This window comes from Peromyscus maniculatus, chromosome 10, assembly GCF_049852395.1.
Source record: "Peromyscus maniculatus bairdii isolate BWxNUB_F1_BW_parent chromosome 10, HU_Pman_BW_mat_3.1, whole genome shotgun sequence".
NCBI lineage: Eukaryota > Metazoa > Chordata > Mammalia > Rodentia > Cricetidae > Peromyscus > Peromyscus maniculatus.
The window spans coordinates 69,796,177-69,819,674 of record NC_134861.1 but is presented as its reverse complement, the minus strand read 5'-3'; the positions used below and the strand labels follow the sequence as shown (position 1 = coordinate 69,819,674).

Here is a 23,498-nt window from a genome sequence, read left to right as displayed (position 1 = left end):
GTTGCGCGTGCGCAGCGCGATTGGCTCCTCCCCCGCCCCGCCCGGCCCCGCCTCCGCCCCGCCCTCCATCCTCCCAAGATTCCAGCTTTGCCTTTCCCAGTGGATTTTGCCATGGCTCCTGGTGTTCTTTGAAGTTCCCTTCCCCCCACACCCCCTTCCAATCCTCAGTTTCCCTTTGTTCTTTTCTGCCCTTGACGCTTTCTCCCTCCACTGTTTGTTTCTTTTTAAATCCTGAAGGCCATCATCCCTCTCGGGTTTACTTGATACCAAGTCATACCTGTCTGTCGGTTTCTCATGTACTCACTCATTCGTCGAAATTTTGACAAGCAACGTAAGAAAAATTTAAATATATGAAAGAATGCGTTCTCTTTGGTGGCCTAGTGGCGCACGCCTTTAATTCCAGCACTTGGTAGGCAGAGACAAGCAGACCTGTGTGAGTTCGAGCCCACCCTGCTCTACATAGTGAGTTACAGGATAGCCTGGGCTATATAGAGAGATGTTAAGGCTGGATGGAGCATTTTATGTCAGCTTAACACAAGCTAGTCATCTGAGTGGAGGGAACTTCAAATGAGAAAATGCCTCATAAGATCTTGCTGTTGGCCCAGGCGGTGGTGGCACACGCCTTTAATCCCAGCACTCAGGAGGCAGAGGCAGGTGGATCTCTTTGAGTTCCAGGCCAGCCTGGTCTACAGAGTGAGTTCCAGGAAAGGCACCAAAACTACACAGAGAGACCCTGTCTTGAAAAACCAAAAACAAAAAACAAAAAAAAAAAAAACACAACAACAACAAAATCTTGCTGTAGACAAACCCGCAGGGCATTTTCTTAATTCATGATTGATGGGGAGGGCCCAGCTTTAGGCTCTATCAATATCCCGTCATTCCACATTACCTGAATAGATAAATCATGTGGGTTTTAATTGCTCTTAGCTTTGAACTCACTGTTGCCCACTATGCACTGTTGCCCTGTCAGAAATTCTTGTATCGTTTTAACTTCTAAGTACAATCTCCTCTGTAAACTCTTTCCTGAATTCAACAAATATGTATGAAAGTCTACCCAAGTATTAGGAACTCTTCAAGGCTATATAGATTTGGCAGGAGGGCCAGGAGGTGCAGGCTGTGCTCGGCCTAACTGAGGCTGGCCCGGACGCCGGGGCCTGAGACGCCGGGAGGAAGGCCAGAGAGAACCCGGGAGACAGACAGGAAGTTCCCTACCGCCATACAGCCACTCTTCCTCCTCATCCCCTTCCTCTCATGAAGCCTGTATTCTCACAGAAGAGTAAAGCCTGAAACAAAGAAATACACCATGTTGATAAGGATTAAGAACAATAGCCGGGCGGTGGTGGCACACGCCTTTAATCCCAGCACTTGGGAGGCAGAGCCAGGCGGATCTCTATGAGTTCGAGGCCAGCCTGGTCTACCAAGTGAGCTCCAGGAAAGGCGCAAAGCTACACAGAGAAACCCTGTCTCGAAAAACCAAAAAAAAAAAAAAAAAAAAAAAAAAAAAAAAAAAAAAAAAAAAAGAACAATAATAGCTGTAAGAAGCCCCAGAGCAAAGTGATTAAAAGGGAGGAGGTGTAATCCTATATCAAGTGGTACAGGAATGCCAGTAAGATGAGGTCAAAAAAGCAGACACCTGCAATGAGAGAGGCAGTAAGCCCTGTGGATTCCTGGGAAGGGACTACTTGACAGGGAGATTAGGAACATGCAAAGGCCCAGAGACAGAAGAGTTCTAGGCACGCAACTGCACTTAGAGTGAGGGGCAGAACGCAGATGAGCTGAGCAAGCCGATGAGATCAGCAGGATCGGGTGTGAGGGGAGTAGAGCTAATGACTCATTTAGACTGCATGCTGCTTCTAAGACATGTCCTTCACAATCTGCCTTCGTCTTGTTTACCGTTTATCTGAGACTATGGGGGTTCAGTCCCTCGATAGGCCCCTCCCAGGGTCTGGGAAGAATCTACAACCAGCTGATAATTAATCTTTGATGAAAAGAAATGAATCTATGTACACGATACTCCTTAGTCCATACACTTTATTGTTCTGTCAGTTCTCTCTCTATAAGCTTCTATTCTGCTCTCATTTTTAGCTCCTTTCTTGCCTGATTTTTCTCTACACTTATCTGCAGTCCCCTCTAGGTTCTATCTTAATTCCTTCATCTTAGTTTTGCACCTTCTAGGTTCTCATCCATCTTATTCTTTCCCATATTATCTCCTCTCCCATCTCCTCTCTTATCTTGTTCTTCCCCATCTGGCTCTTTTACATCTCCCATCTCGTTCCTCTAGTACTCTCTTCTAGCCCTTCAACCTAGTTTTTCTCTGTCTCAGTTTGTTCCTCTCAAGTTCTTACCCATCTAGTTCTTCCTTTCTCTTTTCTTTCCTCCGTCCCCCTGTGCCCAGGGAGTCCCGATATATATATATATATATATATATATATATATATATATATATATATATATATACACTTACAAGCAGTAATCCCTTGGCAGTGCAAAACCAGGCTTCCAGGGGCAAACGGAGGGGTAAAAAGAATCACATAAGGAGGCAGTAATTGTTAATTATCATTTGCAACCAAAAAGGGAAGTGACTAATGGGGAAATGAATTAACTAAAGGCTAAATTCGGGTAATATCTAAGAAGAGAGATCTTATGTGCTCAACTATAACCTTAAGTGTGATCTGTAGAGAATGTTAAGAATCTATTAAGTTGCTAGGTCAATGGGAGAAAATAAAAGTCTTCTTTTTTCCTGTGGCTCCTATCTGTCCAAGCTATCTGCCATTTTTCTGTAAGGTGTGGGAAGGTGTGCTCGGTCGCTTGGCAACCTGTGTACAGCTAGATGCCTCTGGTCATAGTTAAAAGGGAGATCTGGAACTAGAGGTAAGATTTGGGAAAGGAGGTAATTAAGCTTAATTGGCACATCTACGAGGTTTTCTCAAACAGGTAGTTTGGATGCTTAAGTCTGTTCTTAGAGAGTACAGAGGTTTTTCTGATAAGGTACTTTCCTCCAACTGGGGATGGACCTGGCCAGATGCTGCCAATGACGATAATTACAGGGAAGCTTGAACTGGGGTTCTGGCTATGCATAGCTGTCAGTGTAGGTTATCTAAATATTTTTTTAGTAGAGGGGATATGGTGCCCAATAAATGATGAAAAAAGCTACAGTAGCATACAAGAAACTCATAGCAGGAAATGGCTGATAATCAAAAGCCAAATATCACCAAGGCTCCTTGAACCTTAGCTTGTCCTCTGGAAGGCCTGACTTCTTCCAGGTATTAGCTTTGTCATAATCAGCTGAAATCCTACTTTGTATATTTTTGCAGCTTGCAGCAACCTTTCACTCCCATCTGTCACCTAGTGAGTGCACAATATCTGTTTTTGCCTTTGATAAAAGAATTAGAAAGAAGCTTTACTATCGGCTTGGGAGTACCATAGGCAGTCCTTGTGGCTGTCTCTATTTTCATTGTTTTGTGCATCTATAATAAAATGTGGTGGTTTCATGAAAAAGTTGATTGTCTTTTTGCAGAGCAGACTGTTTTTCCTTCCAGTCTGGAGGGAGTTTGCATTTCAGAGCATTGTTTAGAGTAAAGCAAAGAATTAATGAATGTTGATGGATGCATTAGAATTGCCTGTGTAGTGGAGGTAGCACTTGAGCTAAGCTTTGAAATGATTTCTACAACCAGAGAAGCCCATAAATCATTAATAACCATCCTTAAAGGCCTCTTCCTTCCTCCCTCCCAAACGGAATTCCATGTATGGGTATGCTTAACCATATGGTCTTTATCTCTCCATTTGCCACGGGAAACTTCAAAGATAAGTAATTTGACTATTTATAGACCACCTCTCACTTCCTATATTATGACCTCATCATACTACAATATTACATCTATCCTGAGTATATTTGTTTGCCACTTCATTATTTATTGTGGTTTATTCTTAGCAACAATAATAATGATGATAATAAAACTAAACTGAGCCTGGTAGTATACACTTGTCCTCCCAGGTATTGTGGGGACTGAGGCTGGAGGTTCACTTAGGCTCACAAGTTATTAGCATGGGCAGCATAGTAAGAGCCATCTCAAAATAATGCCAGTAATAATGATATATTTTAACATGACATAGACTCTTGAGAAGTACTGAAAAGAAGTGCATAATGATTAGACAATAAATTATCATTTAGATGATGCCAAGAGGCCAGGGGTGGTGGCACATGCTTTAAACACAGCAATCGGGAGGCAAAGTTTCAGGACAGCCAGGGCTATGTAGAAAGAGACCCCCATCTCAAAACAAACAAATAAAAACAAACAAACAAACAAACAAACAAACAAGATGATGCCAAGAGGTAAAATTAAATTTAAAATGTCATGTTCAGTAGCTAGTATGCAGAAGTGCCATGTTCATAAAGGTATTTTAAAAGAATGTATTGCCTAGTCTCTATGTCATTGTTTGCTGGTAATATGATATGTCACTTTAATAAAATCTCAGTGTTCTTTAATTTACACATCAGTAGATCCATACATTAATCAGTGTTTTTATATGCACTTGTTGAAAGGATAGAAGATAAAATGGAAGTTTCAAACATGAAAACATTGGACTAGGTGCTGGGGAGATGGCTCAGCGGCTATAGTAATTGCCACGCAAGTGTGAAGACTAGAATTCAGATGCCCAGAACCGACGTACACACTGGCTGAGCCTGTCAGCCCATCTGTAATTCTAGCCTCAGGTGGGGGGTCCCCAGAACAAGCTTGCTAGTAAGACTAGCCATACAGTCAAGCTCTGGGTTCGATTGAGAGACCCTAAATCAATGAAAAAGATGGAAGAACAATGGAGGATGGTTCCCAGCATCGACCTCAGGCCCCCACATGCATAAGTACACATATGCACATACACATAAATGCACCCACATACCTGAATATACACATGCGTGATACACCTGCGTGGAAAATGGATAGAAAAAACATTTGACTAGATAGAGGCCAGCTGGTGTGCTGTGCACTCAGCCCTTTCTCCTTTGACGTGCCAGAGGAACTGCCCCTGTGGAGAACTTTCCTTTTTAAGACACTGTTCTGAGGGATTAAGGCCCAGCTATGGTCCTACTTTCTGTATCTTAGCATCTTTTGACGTGAAGTTTTAGATTGCTACTTGTTTCTGGAACGTTGAATCATCTCCTATTCACTTCTCTGCTGCTGAGGGAAGTTCTTCTACCTTTGAATGATAAAAACAAACCATCCTTCTCTTTGTACTCTCCAGATCCTATCTCATAAGGTCACTGTATGGAAAACCCTCACTGCATCCTTTACCTAGCTTTGACCACACCCATAGAGGATGTAGACATGCTTTTATAAGGAATGAGACCCTTTCTGTAGAGAGCTACACAATGCAGCCTAATAAAGTTAATGTGATAGTCTTAAACAGCTCAGTTTTTTTAAAATCAGAAATCCATTTACCACACCATCACATCTGGAAGAAAAGATTTTTACACCTGTTTTTTTTTCTGTTTACCTAGCAACTCTCTTGGATAGCTAATTTCAAACTCGTGCCCCAAGTCGCACTAATACATTGTCCTTTCAAACTTGTTCTCTCCCTTCTCACATTTCCCCAGGTGGTGAACATCTTCCTGTTAGTAACCACATCTGAACAATTTTTATCAGCACAAACCCCTCAAACCTCTGATTCCCCCTTTCCTCTCAACTATACCTCTCATGCCTATAAAAATCCACTGCCAATATGTTAGTACTTCCTATATAATGTACGGCAAATCTGCCCACCTTTCTATAGCTCCACGGCCACACAACAATTCAAGTCACACACAACATTTCAATGGCGATTTCTTACTGTAAATAGAAAGCTAAGCTTCCTTGCTCATGGCCTACTAACTACATGTCCAGTGTGGACCACTCAGGATTTATACTACAGATATTTTAGAGTTTTAAAATATGTGGCTCCCCATATTACCACTATTTGTGGCCCAAGCCCCCCACCCGCAATGTCTATGCTGAAACCTTAAATCTACTATGTGGTGGTATTCAGGGAATGGCCTTTAGGAAAGAATTAGGTCATTCATAAAGGAATGGAGATTTCTGTCCCCATAAGAAGAGATAGGAGAGCTAGCTGTGGAGTCTCAAAAGAATATTTGCCAGTTCTTTGGCTCTCATAGGCCACGACAGGGCCTTGTGCTTCCAGGTGCCTGTGAAAATCCTCCTCTTCCTAGTTCTTACCACCCACCTTAACCACTCTACCCTGCTTCTTCACCTCCCCTTGTTCACAGATGACATCAGGGTCAAACATTGGATGAAGCCATCTCCTCCCTACCACTCAGCATCACAATGAATGACTTGCGTATCCTACACGTTTTATGTTCTTTGTTTATATTCTGAAATCTATTCAACCACCTTCACCATTTCCTCTACCCCAACAGTCCACATTCAAGGCTATTCCGCGGATTTTATTAAATTCTGCAGTTGCTCACCAGGGAATGTAGAGGCCCAGTACTTTCCTGGACTTTAACTTTGCAATTGTCCAACCTTCTTCCTCATTCCTTTAGAACCTTATTTTCTTCAACATCATGGAGAGAGTTCCCATGGTTCTTACCGACCCCCCGGCGCCCCCCATCTGCTATGCCACGTGTCTTTCCCGCCTGTCTTCTTGCACAGGTTCAAATCCAATAGATTCTCTGCAGATTTCTCTTTACGTCCCCCTTCTCTGGCACTGGTCACTGTAGCGTGAACCTTAAAAGTTCTTATTAATAAAATCAAACCTGAGCCAGTTATTGGGGTGAAATGCTGGAAGATCAGAGAGACAGAACAAGCCACAGCTAACCTCACCTGGCCAATTCCTCAGGTGATCCTGTTTCCTCAGACTGGATGCCTCTCAGCTGAACTGTGCTGCTCAAAGTCTAAGAGCTTAACCAGCCAAAATGCTTAACCAGCCAAAATGCTTAACCAGACAAATGCTTCTAGTTTCTGGTTCTCACGCCTTATATACCTTTCTGCTTTCTACCACCACTCCCTGGGATTAAAGGCTCGCTTTCTGGGATTAAAGGCGTGATGAGTCACCATGCTTGGCTGTATCCTTGAACACATGGATTTCTGCCTCTGGAATGCTAGGATTAAAGGCGTGTGCTACCACTGCCTATCCTAAGTATCTAGTAGCTTTTCTGTTCTCTGACCACAGATAAGTTTATTAGGGCACACAATATTTTGGGGAACACAATACCACCACAGGTCACTGTTGGCCACTCTGTCCTTGAAACATACTTCCTGTGTGACTTCACACACTGGCTCCTCTTCTGCATCCTTCCCCCAAGGTTGCTCAGAACTTTCTCCAGCACATACTTATTTTTCACATTCTCCATACTCTCTTAAAGCAGCCTCAGTACCCTTATACTAATGATTCCCAAATTACCAGAGTTCTCTCCTACAAGATAGAATCTTATATTCAACAACCTGGTAGTCATTTCTAACGGGATGTCGCTAAGTATTTCTACAACAATATACATCTTCATCCATTAGATGGCTACTTGAAAGAGAATATATAAAATATTCGAAAGGATGTAGAAAAACTGGAACCCTTGTGCATTGCCAGTGGGAATATAAATGTTGCACCTACTGTGAAGAACACAAGTTCCTCAGAAAACCTAAAAATCTTTACTATGTAATTCAGCAGTTTCAATCAAAAGGATCGAAAGCAAAATCTCTAAGATACCTGTGCACCTATATCTAGAGTAGTCTTATTCATAAAGGCCCCAAAGTGGCAAAGCGCAAATGTCTATTGATGAATGAAGTAATGGACATAATGTGCTCTATGCATACCACCAAATATTATTCAGCATTTAGAATGAAAAAATAAAAACAAAAACTGGGGCTGGAGAGATGTCTCAGTGACTTAGAACTTTTGACCTTACAGCAGACCTGAGTTCAGGTCTTAGCATCCTCATTTGGTGATTCGCAATCCTCTATAATTCCAGCTCAAGGGGATTCAAAGCCTCTGGCTCTGAGGGCAGACACACACACATACACACACACACACACACACACACACATGCACGCACGCACGCACGCACGCACGCACACTCAAGAAAAATAAAACTTCGTAATGAACACAGTGGCATGTGTCACAACTGGATGGACATGAGGACATTATGTTAAGTGACATAAGTCAATCACAATCAAGCAGACAGTGTATGAACCCACTTGTATGACCTACAGTCGCCAGCTCAAAGAGAAGAGAATTAAAGTAGAGGCTGCAGGAGGGTGTGGGGGTGTGAGAGGCGGGGGCGGGGGCCGGGGGCCGGGGGCCGGGGAGGATGGGAATTGTTTAAAGGGCATGGTTTTGAAAGTATTTTGATTTTGCAAAATAAAAATTCCAGAGATTGGTTTACAACATCATGAATGGTTTTTAATAGTACAGAACTGTACGTTTTAAAATGATTAAGGATGGTGTACTGGCTGGTTTTGCGTGTCCACTTGACACAAACTTGAGTCATCTGAGAGGAAGGAGCGAGCCCCAGTTGAAGAAATGCTTCCAGGAGTTCCAGCTGTAGGGCATTTTCTCCATTAGTGATCAATAGGGGAGGGCCCAGCCCACGGTGAGTGGTGCCATCCCTGGGCTGGTGGCCCTGGATTCTATAAGAAAGCAGGCTGAGCAAGCCAGGGGAAGCAAGGCACTAAGTAGCTTCCCTCTGCAGCCTCTGCATCAGCCCCTGCTTCCAGGATCCTGCCCTGTTTGAGTTCCTGTCCTGACTTCCTTCAGTGGTGAATAGCAACATGGAAGTGTAAATTGAATAAACCCTTTCCTCCCCCACTTCCTTTATGGTCACAGTGTTTCCTTGCAGCAATAGAAACCCTAACTAAAACAGGAGGACATGGAGGTGCACACCTTCAATCCCAGTACTAGTGAGACAGAGGCAGGCAGATCTCTATGAATTTGCAGCCAGCCTGTTCTACATGGTGAGTGCCAGGACAGCCAGAGAGCTACATAATTAGATAATGTCTACGCGCGCGCGCGCGCGCGCGCGCGCACACACACACACACACCCACACACACACACCACAATAAATAAATAAATAAATAAATAAATAAATAAATAAATAAATAAATAAATAAATAAATAATAACTAGATAGATAAATGTGATTTAAATAGTTAATTATCTTATGCATACTTCCACAATTAAATAAAACAGGTCCCAAACAGAGCTCAGTATATTTATTCCTCAATCTTATTCTCTTTCAGTTTGCTAAGTCTCAGTTGTAAAATGAACCAAAAAGCCTTTTGATTGTGTGTGTGTGTGTGTGTGTGTGTGTGTGTGTGTGTGTGTGTAAAAACATTTCAAATTAGTTTTCCACATAATGATCTGGAACCCTTTTTCAAAAAACCCACAGGAAACAAGTTAGTCTTACTCCTAAAACCCCATTAAAAATTTCCACTACTTAGAACAGAAAGTAAAGACTTGTCCTAGTCTTGTCGGTTTTTCTTTTTCTAGTTTCTTGTTCATGTTTCTTCTGAGAACTTTTCTTTATACATCTCAGCTGTGATAAATAAGGTTGGGGGATTCCAGTCCTCTAGTGTACATCCTAGTGATAAATATGTTAAGAAAAACAGCTATGTTAGAACTTTAGCTCAATGATGTGGCAAGCACTTTTAGTAAATGATTCAACTGAGTGCTACATGTCAATCAATTCTGACAAAAGATTAGTAGAGGTGATGAGTTGGGAAATACCATCAGCTGAAAGGTAGAATTGGAATTTGCTTTGAGAGAGCAAGATTTACTAGGTGTAAATTTTTGTATGTAAGGTGGTGGTTTCAATTAGACATTGGATCTTTGAAGCTTAGCATGCATAAATGGTGGGAAAGCATTATAGTTGTCCAGATGAGTGATCACATTGGCTGGGTGAGGGGGGAGTAGCAAGGATGAATAATTAGAAAGTAGAAGTTTTGAAGGAGATTAAGATTTACATGTAGGAGAAAAGATTGAGAAAGGAGAAAAAAATTGTGTGTGTGTGTGGGGGGGGGTATTGGGGGTGCGAATTGTGCACTTCCCATAGTGAGCATGTGGAGATCAGAGGAGGACAACTTTCCCTGAGTCCTTTCGTAAAGGGGCCTAGGAGTCAGTACAGAATACAGCCAGACACCAAATTCTCAGCACATAGATTTTGTTACTCTCCCCGGACTGACTCTGGATAGGGCAAAGACAGCAGCAGGTGTTTCTTCTGCGGGAGTGGTTTTTAAGGAGAAAAAGGAGAAGTCTGTGTTAGGATGAGTTGGTGACACGTTAGCCAGTGTAGCCAAATAATGAAATCTGATTGCTCGACCTTGGTGTTTTGATAAGCTGGACCTTGGAGTTTTAGTCAGGCATAAGGAAGTGGTCAAATAAGAGACTAGACCTTGGTGGCTAGCTTTAGGAATATAATCTAACAGTTTAGCAAGGAAGCGGGAATGAGAGAGGGCAAGAACTGTTGGCGCCATGTTCTTTTTCTTTTTCTGCATTGAGTCCCAAGGATTGAAATCAGGCCATCCGGCTTGTGTTGCAAGAGCTTTTACCCGATGAGCCATCTTGCTGGTCCCAGTAGGTGTTTCACGAGGCTTGTGTGCAATAGTGCAGAAGATAATGTATAGACGAGAGACTACTATGTAGCAGTAATTATCCCTGTTTCCTCTGGCTGCTCAAAAGTTGGGTTGGGATGAGCCGGGCGGTGGTGGCGCACGCCTTTAATCCCAGCACTCGGGAGGCAGAGCCAGGCGGATCTCTATGAGTTCGAGGCCAGCCTGGGCTACCAAGTGAGCTCCAGGAAAGGCGCAAAGCTACACAGAGAAACCCTGTCTCGAAAAACCAAAAAAAAAAAAAAAAAAAAAAAAAAAAAAAAGTTGGGTTGGGGAAGAGGGGCGTGAACTTCAGGCTAGGTTTTATGATTCCCGAGACTACTTAACTGGAAGGAAAAGGTGCCGTGAGCTGACAGAGACGAACAAACACAACCCATCTCAGATCCTTCCTAGAAAGCACCTGCCGCCAGCTTGCCGGACGACTGAGTCTCCGTGCACCGCGGGCTGCCTCCTCCCGCGGAGAGGTTCCTCCCGCCAGCCCGCGCGCCTGGCCAGCCAATCAGCGCCCGGGGACGTCATCACCGTGCGCACACTGGGACGCGTCAGAGACTGGCCCACGTGTACTGTGTTGACTGTCAAAAGTCTCAAGGTACCCGGGATCCGGAAGTTCTGAGTTCTGACCGAAGTTCTGCCCACCAGCCGGCACATCGCCCCCCGGCCAGCCGGCAAGTACCGAACCATGAGCGCCGCGGGCGTCCTGTCTTTCGCCCAGCAAGGCTGGGAGCAGGTGCTGGCCAAAGTGAAGTGGTCCGTGGTCTACCTGGACGCCGCCTGCGCCGAGAGCCTGCACTGGAGCTGCGGATCAAGCCGGCTTCTGGAGGCGGTGAAGGGTCCAGCGTGCCACCTGAGGGAATTTGAGCCCCAGGCAATTGGCGGTGGAGCCCAGCAGCCCCGGGCGGTGTTCGTGTTGAGCTGCCTGCTGAAAGGCCGGACGGTAGACACCCTGCGAGACATCGTTCGCCGCAGTCACTTTCAGCACTGTGTGGTGGTCACAGCCGTGAGCCACGCAGTCCACCTCACTGCTAACCACGTACCGGCGGCTGCAGCGGCCGAGCTAGAGGGGCAGCAGCCGGTGTTCGAACAGCTGGAGGAGAAGCTTTGCGAGTGGATGGGCAACGTGAACTACACGGCCGAGGTGCTGCACGTCCCTTTGTTGCTCGCCCCTGCTGCTCCCCACCTGGCCTTTACTCCTGCCTTTGCTACCCTTTTCCCACTGCTACCTCGGGATGTACATCTCCTTAATAGTGCCAGACCCGACAAGAGGAGGCTGATCAACTTGGGTGAAGTGGATGCCGCTGCCCTGACCCCTGAGCTGCTGCTGCACATCAGATGCCTGGTGTCGGGCCTCAGTTCTCTGTGTGAGCATCTAGGCGTACGCGAGGAGTGTTTCGCTGTGGGTTCCCTCAGTCGGGTCATCGCTACAGATCTGGCAAATTATGCCCCTGCCAAGAACAGGAAGAAGACTGCTACAGGCAGGGCGTCCGTGGTCTTTGTGGATCGAACTCTGGATCTCACAGGTGAGTGGAATGTCTAGGAGTTCTTCATCTTCACTCACCCAGCGAAGTGACCTTTGCATTGATACAGCGTTGTTGGCCTCATATTGAGGTTGCTAATAGAAAGATGAACTAAATGAATCACTTCCTAATTTGACAGTGTCTGGAGTTGTTTTGTCTGGTGGAGGAGGGGGTGGATATAGACCAAGTACAGTATAATTTGTTAAGTGCTGTAACGGGGCAAATATGGCTTTAGTGTGCATTGTTGTTATTTTTCGAGACAGGCTTTCTCTGTAGCTTTGGAGCCTGTCCTGGAACTTGCTTTGTAGACCAGGCTGGCCTCGAACTCACAGAGATGTGCCTGCCTCTGCCTCCCGAGTGCTGGGATTAAAGGCGTGCGCCACCACCGCCTGGCTGTTGTTGTTTTTTAAACAACTGCACTTAGTCTAGAGACTATTAGAAATGTCTTAATAGCAGTTGTCTTAGTTAGGGTCTCTATTGCTGTGATGAAGCACCATGACCAGAAACAACTTGGGGGAAAGGGTTTATTTGACTTAAGCTTCCACATCATTGTCCCATCAATGAAGGAAGTCAGGACAGAAACTCAAAGAGGGCAGGGACCTGGAGGCAGGAGCTGATGCAGAGGCCCATAGAGGGTACTGCTTACTGGCTTGCCCCATATGGCTCGCTCTACCTGCCTTCTTATATTACCACCAGCCCAGGGGATGACCTTAGTTTGTTCTCTGGGACCCACATGGTTGAGGGTTGTCCAGTTATCCTCCGATCTCTGCAAGAACCCATGGCTTGTACATGCCCCTCCATATGCAAATAAATAGGTAAATGTAATTTTTTAAAAACTGAAACTGGCCTGGTGGTGGTGGCTGTTGAGGCACATGCTTTTAATCCCAGCCTTTGGGAGGCCGAGGCAGTTGGATCTCTGTGAGTTCGAGGTTAGCCAGGTCTAAATAGTGAGTTAGTTCCAGGACAGCCAAGGCTACACAGTGAAACCCTGTCTTGAAGAACAAAACAAAAAAGTGGAACTGACCCTACCTGTAAGGAGATAGAAAAAGAATTTTAGAAAGTACTTTCAAATGTGTATTGATTTATTCTTAGCTCTCATTCTGTTGAAGTTTATATAGCAATCTCAATTTTGGCAATGTATTATTTATATGTGCAAGGAATAACTCTAACCTTAAAATAGGTGAAGAAAAAAAATGCTTTTTGATATATGATGGGAACATTTATTTTCAGAGGTCAACTTTGTCCTAGAGTTAAGTAGATACAATTCAATAATAGTATGTGCTAGCCACTCAGGGTCAGAAAACTGATACCAGTAGTTAGTTAGTTTTGCAGGTTAGAAATAAAACTTGAGTGATGTTATAAAAACTAGTAGGAAGTAGCTTTGGCATTTTACTTTAATTAGATGGATTTTAAGATGTAGCTCGGAGGGAATGATGGTGGGATGTATGGTAATCATAGCTAATTTCAAGAGGGCAGTGGTCATGTCGTGGCCATGTCATGCCCGGAGGGCAGAATTCCACAAAACACAAGCTAGCAGAAGGCTTCTGTACCTCCCTGTCACCAAATCTGTACAGTTTTCTCTTCCTTCATATTAAAAGGGAACATTGCTTCCTTCCTAACATTTTTACCCATGGAGCCTAGCTCTGTGTTCTCTCATCACTTCTTGTGGATTTGCTTCTGCCCAGTACCCCTAAGTTGATCATTTTCACCTCCCCACCCCCCCCCCCCCGACTTTCATCTTTGGCATACAGGCATAATGGGGCATATCCTTGCTTGACTCCTCCTTCTCATCCAACTTCAATTCCATTATATTTGGCTTCATTTTGTAGCAGACTTGAGAATTGTCTAGATTGTGGGCCATTTCCACAATCATCTATGTCAGATTTTATTCTTTACTTCCATTCTCATTAAGCTTTTATTTTTCAAAACTTCCCAGCTAGTGGCTTCGTTAGTGACTTTGTGTTTCCAAATCCATGGATGAGTTGTACGACTCCTTTCCCCCTGAACCTCAGACTAGTGTTGACTACAATAGAGTACAGCAAAGAGTAAAAGGAAATTTAGGGAGAGGGAGATAGTTCCATGGGTAAAGTGCTTGCTACACATGCGTGAGGACCTGAGTTTGGATCCCGAGAACATAGGTTGAAGCCGAGTGTGATGGCCTGAGTGTGAGAGCATGCATCTGTAACTTCAGTGCTGGTTGTTGTTGTTGTTGTTGTTGGTGGTGGTGGTGGTAGAGGTTGATATGGAGAGGCAGAGCTAGCCAATTGGTGAGCTTCAGGGTCAGCAACAGAATGTCTCAAAAAAAAAAAAAAGATGGAGAGCCATAGAGAAAGACGTGCATTGTCTACCTCTGCCTTCTACAAGCACATGAAGGGGTGAGCATTTCAGCAAACATATAAAAATAAAAGATACAAAAGGTAGATAAGCACTCAGTGATTTTGCTGTGTGATTTTATCAGTCATAAATCTGGCTTGCTGTTTTTTTGCTAGGTCTTCTCACCACAGTATTCACGTATTGTAGTTAACTTTCAGTTGCTGTGATAAACATCATGACCAAAAGCAACTTGGTGAGGAAAGGGTCCATTTAGCGTAGACTTCCAGGTAATACTCCATCAGTGAGGGAAGTCAGGGCAGGAACTCAAGCAGGACCCGGATCCGAGATCATGAAGTAATGTTCTTACTGGACTGGCTTTCTTGTACAACCCAGGACCACCGGCCCAGCGGTGGCATTGCCTACAGTGGCTGGTTTCTCCATATCAATCATTAATCAAGAAAATGCCCCACAGATATGCCATAGGACAGTCTGGTGGGAGGGGGCAGTTTTGGGTCACTCATGGTCCTGTCATTAATCTCACTCCTGCTCTGTGAGTGACCCCAACAAACTCATTGGTTCCCCAAGTTGGACTTTGGTGGAAGCATGCTTTAGTTTGCCACTGATGCTCTATAAAGAGGGAGTAGATGTTTACATCTCCCTAAATAATGAGTTCCTGCACCTGTAGAGGGTATCTCCCACATGGGATGAGGTCACATGTATGTGTTGGTAGCAGGCAATATAGTCTGGTGAGGTGACGAAGCCAGAGATAAAGGATTGTTTTCTAGGACATGATGTGCTTGCTTAGCCTCTGGTATGTGGATCTAAGATTGACTTATGTTCCTATCTGGAAATAATCACCTTTTGGCGTAGTGTAAGCCAAGAAATTTCTATACCCTGCAGAAGTTGGCCATGAGGGTTCCAGGGAATGAAGTCAGATTGTTAGACCCTTTTCCCCTGAGCCATCTAGCTGTCCCATCTCCTTTTCATTTGAAAATTATGATACGCTTTCCTGTAGAAAAGCTTGAGTAGACTTTTTTAGGGTAGATTTTAATTTAGATTGGTTTGTTACTGGGCCTAAAGCATATAAGTGCAAATATTTCTATTGGGTATCTTTTGGGTAATCACCCAAGTTATCTTGCATATGGTTAGCTTAAAGTTTCATTTGCTGCAAAGATGTGTGACTGTAGTGTTTTGATTCTATATCAGTAATATAGAGATCGTTTTCATTTCCTAAAAGCTTGTATTCTAAGTTATATTAATGTTAAAATGCTCTGCACTACTGAATAAAAGGAAATTTCTACTTGATGAGACCATAAGTTACTTAATACTGTGAAATGAGTGATAGCCTATGGCTGTGTTAGTGAAGATGTAGTGAGCCGCACAAGTATTGAGAGTACTGAAATGGAGGGGGTGTGGTGCATTAATGTTATGGGAGTGCAGTGTTTGCCCATTGCTCTTGAGTGACCCTGAATTGATGAGGGTATGAGGTAGGTAGTGTAGGTGGCATTATTGGCATGGGTCATTGTTTTCCTGTCCACTTTGAGTTTCCATTTGCTTGTGTGGTTAAACAGGAGCAGTTGGACATCATGGAGACAACTTTGTGGAGAAGATCATCTCAGTGCTACCACAGCTACCAGGCCACACCAACGATGTGATGGTCAACATGGCAGAGCTCACCGCTGTCCAGGCCATAGAGGGAAACCAGAATGTGATTGCACCAGGCTGCCTTGCACAATCCAAGTAAGACATGTGGCTTTGTTGTTTTTCTCTCCTTCTCCGTCCTCCTCCCTTTTCCTTAGCTAAGATGGAATATCTCTATAGAACAGAAATGAACCTGTGATCCTAGCACTTGGAAGATGAAGGCAGGAGAGTCAGGAGTTCAAGATCATCTTTGCCTAGTTAGCCAGTTCCAGGCCATCCTGGGCTACATGAGATCCTGTTTTTAAGAGAAGAAAGAAAAGAGTGAGTGAATAAAACACTACTCAAATAGAATAATTCATAATGGGTAATATTTAGGAAAACACCACCTATAAATATATCAATAATCATACCCACTAGGCATAGTAAGACAGAGAGTATGACATTTTATGCTTTTTCCAGCATCCAAGAAGTGAGTCCGTGAGTGGATCTCCATTTATTTGATAGATAGTTTTATAGGGATTAAGTCTGGGATTCCACAGTTTCTCTTCATACTTACTTGGCTTTATCAAATAACTAAATGCAACCCATATAGCTATGAGTCAGTGACATATTTTATATTTAAATAATATGCTTTGGGTATCACTGGGTGATATGTTCATTTAAAGGCATATCTTTTTTCTCCATGCACTTTGAGAAATCAAAGAATATATGTCCTTGAAGTCATGCAATGTTTCAAAAACAAAGACTTTTCTTTAGACATGACAATAAAAAACATATGTAGTCACACCTTTTCAACTTTGTACTTCATCCACAATTCTTAGGAGAATATTGGGTTTTTTTTTTAGATTTATTTATTATTCTTTATGTGTATGAGTGCTTTCCTTGGATGGATGGATGTGTCCCATGTCTGCTGCCCATGGGGGTTAGAAGAAAGTGTCAGAGCTCCTGGACCTGGAGTTACAGACAGTTGTGAGCTGACACATGGGTGCTGGAACCAAACTTGGGCCCTCTGCAAAAGCAGTCAGTGCTCTTAACCAGCTGAGCCAGCTCTCCAGCCCCTGCAATTTGTTTTTTAAATGTATTAGTAGTGAAATAGAGTATTTATTTTCTTTATCTATTTTGTGTTTTTAAACAAAAGAGGATGTTTTGACGGTATAGTTTCAAATCTAAACAGTAATACATTTAAAATTTCCTCTCATTTTAGAATCAATTTGTAGTAACTGAAGTTTTCAGCTTTTCTTTTGGTACCTAGGGTGGGACGAAAATTGGAAGTTTTATTCTTTGTCTTCTCTCTGTTTACATGAACAATGAGGAGCTAGAGCAAAAGCTTGCCTCTCTTCTGAGGTCCTTGTGATTGGAGGATCCTCAGAAGCTAACAGTTACGTACTTTCTGTGAGCTAAGAAAAATGAGGACACCAGCGAAGATGAACTAGCATTCCTGTCTTCACAGAGCACTGTTTTTGTTGTGGTAGTGTTATGAGTTATGTTCAGGCACAGTAGGAAGAGTGTAGCCATGATCTGACCTGAACTGCCACTGGGGATGTTGAACTGCCACTGGTGACCATTTCTATAGATAGCTGTCAGATAAATTCGTCAGCTTGGCCTCGTGGAAGAATGGGCCTTGAGATGATTGTGTCTCAAGGTTTGGAAATAAGGTCCACATGGAAAGGATGTAGAAAGAAGATGCTCAGGGCCTGATGTGATGACCGTGAAGAAGAGAGACATCCTTACAGGGCACCACTGTCATCAGCTCTGTTAACATTTTCCAGAATGTGCTATTGTGTTAAGCTCATCCCTAAGCATCTTGTAGTTGGGAAGTCACTTTTAAGTTTTTACAGTAAATCCATGAGGGAGATTTTCCCGTGTTTCAAGTAAAGAAATTGAGGTAACAAGACAGTAAATTACATAGATGAGGAGCTAGAAATGCACCGGAAGGTCTGATTTCAGAGCCACTCTCTTCCCCGTTGTGCTGTCCATGTGGGGCCCAGAGGAGAGGTGGGCTCTTGACCAGACTCAGGAACTCAATACGACACAAAATAGTCACGTCAGTATTTAATACAAGAAGTCCTGTTTGTTCATGGTGATTTTTATAGACTAACAGAAAAAAATATCAGCATATTTCAGTAAAAGGTATTTAACAGCTAATAGAATCAGGAAGACTGTTGATCAAATTTTTGAAAGTAGAAATAGTTGTAGTCTAGGGAGCAAGAACTCAGGAAAAGCCTCTTCAAGGCCTTGACATCAGAGAGAGACTTAGTTTTAACTGCCTCCTGTCTTTTAGTCTTTCTGCTTAGGACAGGCCTATCTTGCCATTTGTCCCCATTTTCCCAGTGGGGGTTGGGAGCTGTTCATACTAAGAACTATGCTGAGGTCATGTGGCATGCCAGGGAGGTGAATGTCTATAGATAACTGGAAGACTTACTTAAAAGAGACCAGAGCAGTGATGCCCTTTGGTAATAGAGCACATTTAAGAGAAGACTTGGAGCCGGGCGGTGATGGTGCACGCCTTTAATCCCAGCACTTGGGAGGCAGAGCCAGGTGGATCTCTGTGAGTTCGAGGCCAGCCTGGTCTACCAAGTGAGTTCCAGGAAAGGCGCAAAGCTACACAGAGAAACCCTGTCTCGAAAAACCAAAAAAAAAAAAAAAAAAAAAAGAGAAGACTTGGCATGTCGCTCCTGAACACTTCAGATATGCTAACTGATTTAATGGCTCTCAAATCTGTGAAACAGCTTCTATTATTCCCCATTCTAATCTTTTAGTTTCATCATGTGACTTAAGATGTTATATGTGCAGTTAGAAAGATGGAGGTCCAGCTCTGAGTCAGTGCTTCCATTACCCCATGTTTCTTTCATAAAAGCCTAGAGTAATTAGAAAAAGAGCAAGTAAGCTCTGAGAAAACGTTGTAAAATGAGGAATTGGGTTGATTAGAGTACAAGAAAACATGTGAACTCTTACACATTCGACAGGATAGATAAAGGAATGAAAGCAGCCTCAGATCCTTAGCAGATGTTGTGATTGTGGCCAGCGTATTTAGTCTCTCCAGCATCCATTCTACAGCAGGGCCTGTCCTGAACTGCCTTTTTCCTTGCGAGTGATTGTTTAAGAAATGGACATGACACCTGAGACCATGTTGGTGTCTGAGGGCCTTACTACCACCAGGGTCATACTGATCTGGATGACCTGTGCTGCCACAGGGGCCATGGTGATGTCTGGCCCAAGCTGCTGCCAAGGGCCACGTCTGAGTCCGTATTCCTGCTGCAGCTGGGGTCTGTGATGATGTCTATGGCCTGTATTACCATGGCGGGGTGGATCTTAAGAGCCATTCCAATTGAAATCCAAAGGCCATGCTGAGCTGGTCCTGCCCCTCATTGGCCCTGGGATAGCTGGTCTTGTCCCTTTCTGGACACTGCAGCAGGAGAGCTGTCCCTGCCCTATAGACGGATTTTTCTTTTTGGGCTACCAACTCACACACACAAAATGACATGGAGACTTATTAATTATGAAAGCTTGGCCTTAGCTTAGGCTTGTTTCTAACTAGCTCTTATAACTTAAATTAACCCATATTTTTAAATCTGCATTCTTCCATGTGCTTGTTCCCTCATCTCCATTATGTCTATCCTGGTTATTTGCATCCAGCTGGCGACTCTGCCTTTTTTCTTCCCAAAGCTCTCTCTGTTCAGAAGTCCTGCCTATACCTCCTACCTAGCTATTGCCATTTAGCTTTTTATTAAACCAATCACAGTGACACATCTTCACATAGTATAAAGGAATATTCCACAACACTGCTCCCCCAAGGAAGAGCTGCCCCCCAACCCCTACTGAGGAGAGATGGCCCCACCTATCACCGCAGGTGTGGGAGAGCTGGTCCTGATGGCATGGGTTTAAGAGAGCTAGCTCTGCCCGTCGCCTGAGGTAGGTGGGCCCAGTGGCCTGGACCAACCAGCTCAGCTACCACCGAGACCCACATCCTGGGCCTTGGGTTGGCCCACCCTAACATCTGCTCCATCTATGACCTGCTGGAGCATGTGAAGAGACTGGTCCTGCTGAATGGTAACTGCAGGATCTCCATGACTCCAAGCAACAACAGGATGTCTGAGAGGAATTTCGGTGAGGGTCCAGTGATGATGGTGTACCAGAGGCCTTGAACCAGACCAATGACTCATCGCAGTGAACAGTTTGCTGGTGGCTGATTGGACAAAAGGCTGTACTGCATGGCACACTGTGGCTCCCAGTGCCGCCAGGTTGGATGAAGAGGTGTTGGAGAGATGGAGGAGGGAGGTGGGTTGTTTTTTTTTAATTAATTGGGGGTGGGGGCTTGGGGAGCATGCTGCAGGGGTGAGGAGTGGATATGGAGGAACTGGAAGGTGAATGGGATTCGGGTGTATGATGTGAAATTACCAAAGATTCAATAAAGAATTATGTAGTTTTTTTTTTCTCTCTTCTCTTTGAGGGCCTACCACCCAGCTCCCAAATAAATACACTGACGTTTGTTCTTACTTATAAATGCCTGGCCTTAGCTTAGCTTGTTTCTAGCCAGCTTTTCTTAAATTATCCTGTGTACCTTTTGCCTCTGGGCTTTTATCTTTCTCTATTCTATGTCGCTTTCTTCCCTTACTCCATGGCTGGCTGTGCTGCTGGGTGGTTGGCCCCTGGCATCGTCCTCTCCTTCTCCCTCTTCTCTCCTATTTTTTTTTTCTCTGCCTGGCAGCCCCACCTATCCTCTCTTGCCTTGCTATTGACTGCTCAGCTCTTTATTAGACCAATCAGGTGTTTTAAACAGGCAAAGTAATACAGCCTCACAGAGTTAAACAAATGCAACATAAAAAAATGAAATACATCTTTGCATTATTAAATGTTCCACAGCATAAACAGTGTAACACATTTTCAACTAATATTCCACAACAGAATTATGTTAAAATAAAAAGAATGGTGGGGCATTGGTGGCACACGCCTTTAATCCCAGCACTCGGGAGGCAGAGGCAGGCGGATCTCTGTGAGTTCAAGGCCAGCCTGGTCTACAAAGTGAGTTCCAGGAAAGGCGCAAAGCTACACAGAGAAACCCTGTCTCGAAAAACAAAAACCAAAACCAAAAAAAAAAAAAAAAAAAAAAAAAAAGAATGGGCAGGAGGAAGTGTCTTCATCCTCACATCTTTGCTTCCTAAACATGACTCAACCCTGGCTCCTTCTCTATTCCTCTTCTCCCCTAACTCCCAGGACTCCTCAAACTCCCTGCTGCAACAGGGAAGGTCAGTGACTAGGATTGTTGTAAAGAAGAGCATCCTTGGATGTCCCCACACTGTTTGAGTCTCAAGTTATGTGGTAAAATGTGTTTCTTTATTTAAGCTAAATTGAATTACTGTTTTCAGACAATCACAACCAAAGCCGTACTGACACATTTTCTGTACCTTATTTCATCTATAAAATGAGAGCATTGCGTTAAATGCTATCTAAGCCTCTTTTTGTATTTTAAACAAAAGTCACCCTACCTAAGCTTCTGCTGTGACCTAGCTCCGCCGCTGAGCACTTACGTAGGCTGTGTCCATTTCTATGGTCTTTGCCTTCATTGGTGCTCTTTTCTTTTTCTTGTCGGACTATGAGTGGATGTTACAGAAAATGAGGTTAAGTGCCATCCAAAGATGAGTTCTAGAGGGATCTGAGTAAAGCAGAAAGCTTTAGTGAGGGCAGAGCTGGAGAAATGATGATGATGATGGAAATACATTATAAAAGACACAGAGATACATACTGAGAACATTATAAGCAATCATTGGGAGAAAAATGGTAGCTTTGTTTCCGTTGCTTGGACGGATGAAGGAGTTAACATTGGATGATTTGTCCACAAAGAAGGAATTGAAATAAATCCCAGTTTTCCTGGCATACACCATATGTCCATCACAATAGCAATAACCACTGCTACCTTTGACAGCTCTTCAGAAGCTTCTCAATGAGTGGAGTGAGGATCAAATGCAGAACAGATGGGTACTTGGCAACAAATGTGCCTGCAATGGAATAGTATTTAAAAAGCAAGTTTCTAAGTATGATATAAGCTTTTATAATAAAAATTTATTGCTAATACAGTTTTTATAATAGGCTGTTTGCAATTACAGCCATTGAAGTTCCTGCCAATGCAAATGAGAAATTGAGAACATAAATACATTACAGCATGGTGTGGCCATCCCTATCCACCCTTCCCTGGATTATGTGAAATATTTTTGGCATGAAGAAGGCAGAATCCTTTTTCTTATTGAAATGGGTTTCTGTTCTTGGCCCCAAGCCCCACTCTTTCTAATCCCTTGGACTTTCAGTATCTTCAGCCTTTACCTGATTCTCCAAGTGCATGTAATCCAACTGGTTCTGGCCTAGGGCTGCAGAATTTTCTGGCTACAGTGCCCATTTCTCCTGTTCTTCCTACACTCTTCCTGTGAAAAGCCAAGGACTTACGATGGATTCCAAGACTGAGAGCCACCTGGCTTCCTAGGTCCTCTCTTTCTCACCTCCTCATCTGCCCCCTTCCAGTTGCACTGGCTTTCTTACTATTCTTTGCATAGGCATGTAGTGTCTTCTTTCAAGTCCGTGGCTCCTGACGGTCTCTGCTCCTGGATCCTTCTCACACACTTGCTCCAAATTTTTCTTCATTTTCTGCAAGTCCTTTCTTGTCACAGTGTAGGCAGAATTTTTGTCAGGACTGCCAGCTCCAAAATAAACCCACAGAGACTTAATATTATTACAAATGTTTGGCCAATAGCTCAGGCTTGTTACTAGCTAACTCTTACATTTTAAATTAATCCATTTCTATTCCTTTACTTGCTGCCAGGTACTCATGGCTTGTTACCTCATTTCGTACACACCCTTCTTCCTCTTTGGCTGGCAACTCTGACAGCCCTTCTTCCCAGCATTCTCTCTGTCCTGAAAACTCTGCCTACCTATTGGCCAATCAAGTTTTTATTAGCAATGAGAGCAACACATTTTCACAGTGTACACAGGATTATTCCATAGCATTGCAGTCCTGTCACAGCCTGGCTTTAGGTTCTGAGATGGGGAAGGGATGTCAGCATGAAAAAATGAATTGTCTGGCCACAAGATAAGTTTCACACAGTGGCTGGCCCTGAATAGCTCCAGCTGCCTTTATTTATACATCAAAAATAAGCATGTTTTTCTATACTAACAGACACATTTTCCCCATCCTCTAATGTTAACCTCTATCAAAAACAAATATGTCAAATATGTTTTTTTTTCCAACGTTTACATCAAAACATCTTTAAACCAAAACAACACTTACCATTTTGCTAGCTTGACCAAACATCAAGCTAGGTATATCCTGTCTTTACAAAACTAAAACGTGATAAACATAGGACACATTTTCAAGAACAACAATATTGTTCAGAACTTAACAATGCATATTTACAGAAATAAGGGTGATCTGCCTCTGATCCTGTCAGCA

General features: G+C 43.5%; 1 protein-coding gene across 2 annotated transcripts in view; it reads left to right on the top strand.

Annotated features, from left to right (window-relative positions):
• Positions 1-11,119: 11,119 nt before the first annotated feature.
• Scfd2 (sec1 family domain containing 2) overlaps positions 11,120-23,498 on the top strand; it is a 327,459-nt gene continuing 315,080 nt past the window's right edge. The window contains exons 1-2 of one of the 2 annotated variants that reach the window (XM_076546449.1): positions 11,120-12,109; positions 15,991-16,159. In XM_076546449.1, coding sequence (XP_076402564.1) covers positions 11,272-12,109; positions 15,991-16,159 — 1,007 coding nt within the window. In that variant the 5' untranslated portion in view covers positions 11,120-11,271. The remainder of the gene's footprint in view (positions 12,110-15,990; positions 16,160-23,498) is intronic. The other variant, XM_006979706.4, reaches the window with a different exon arrangement.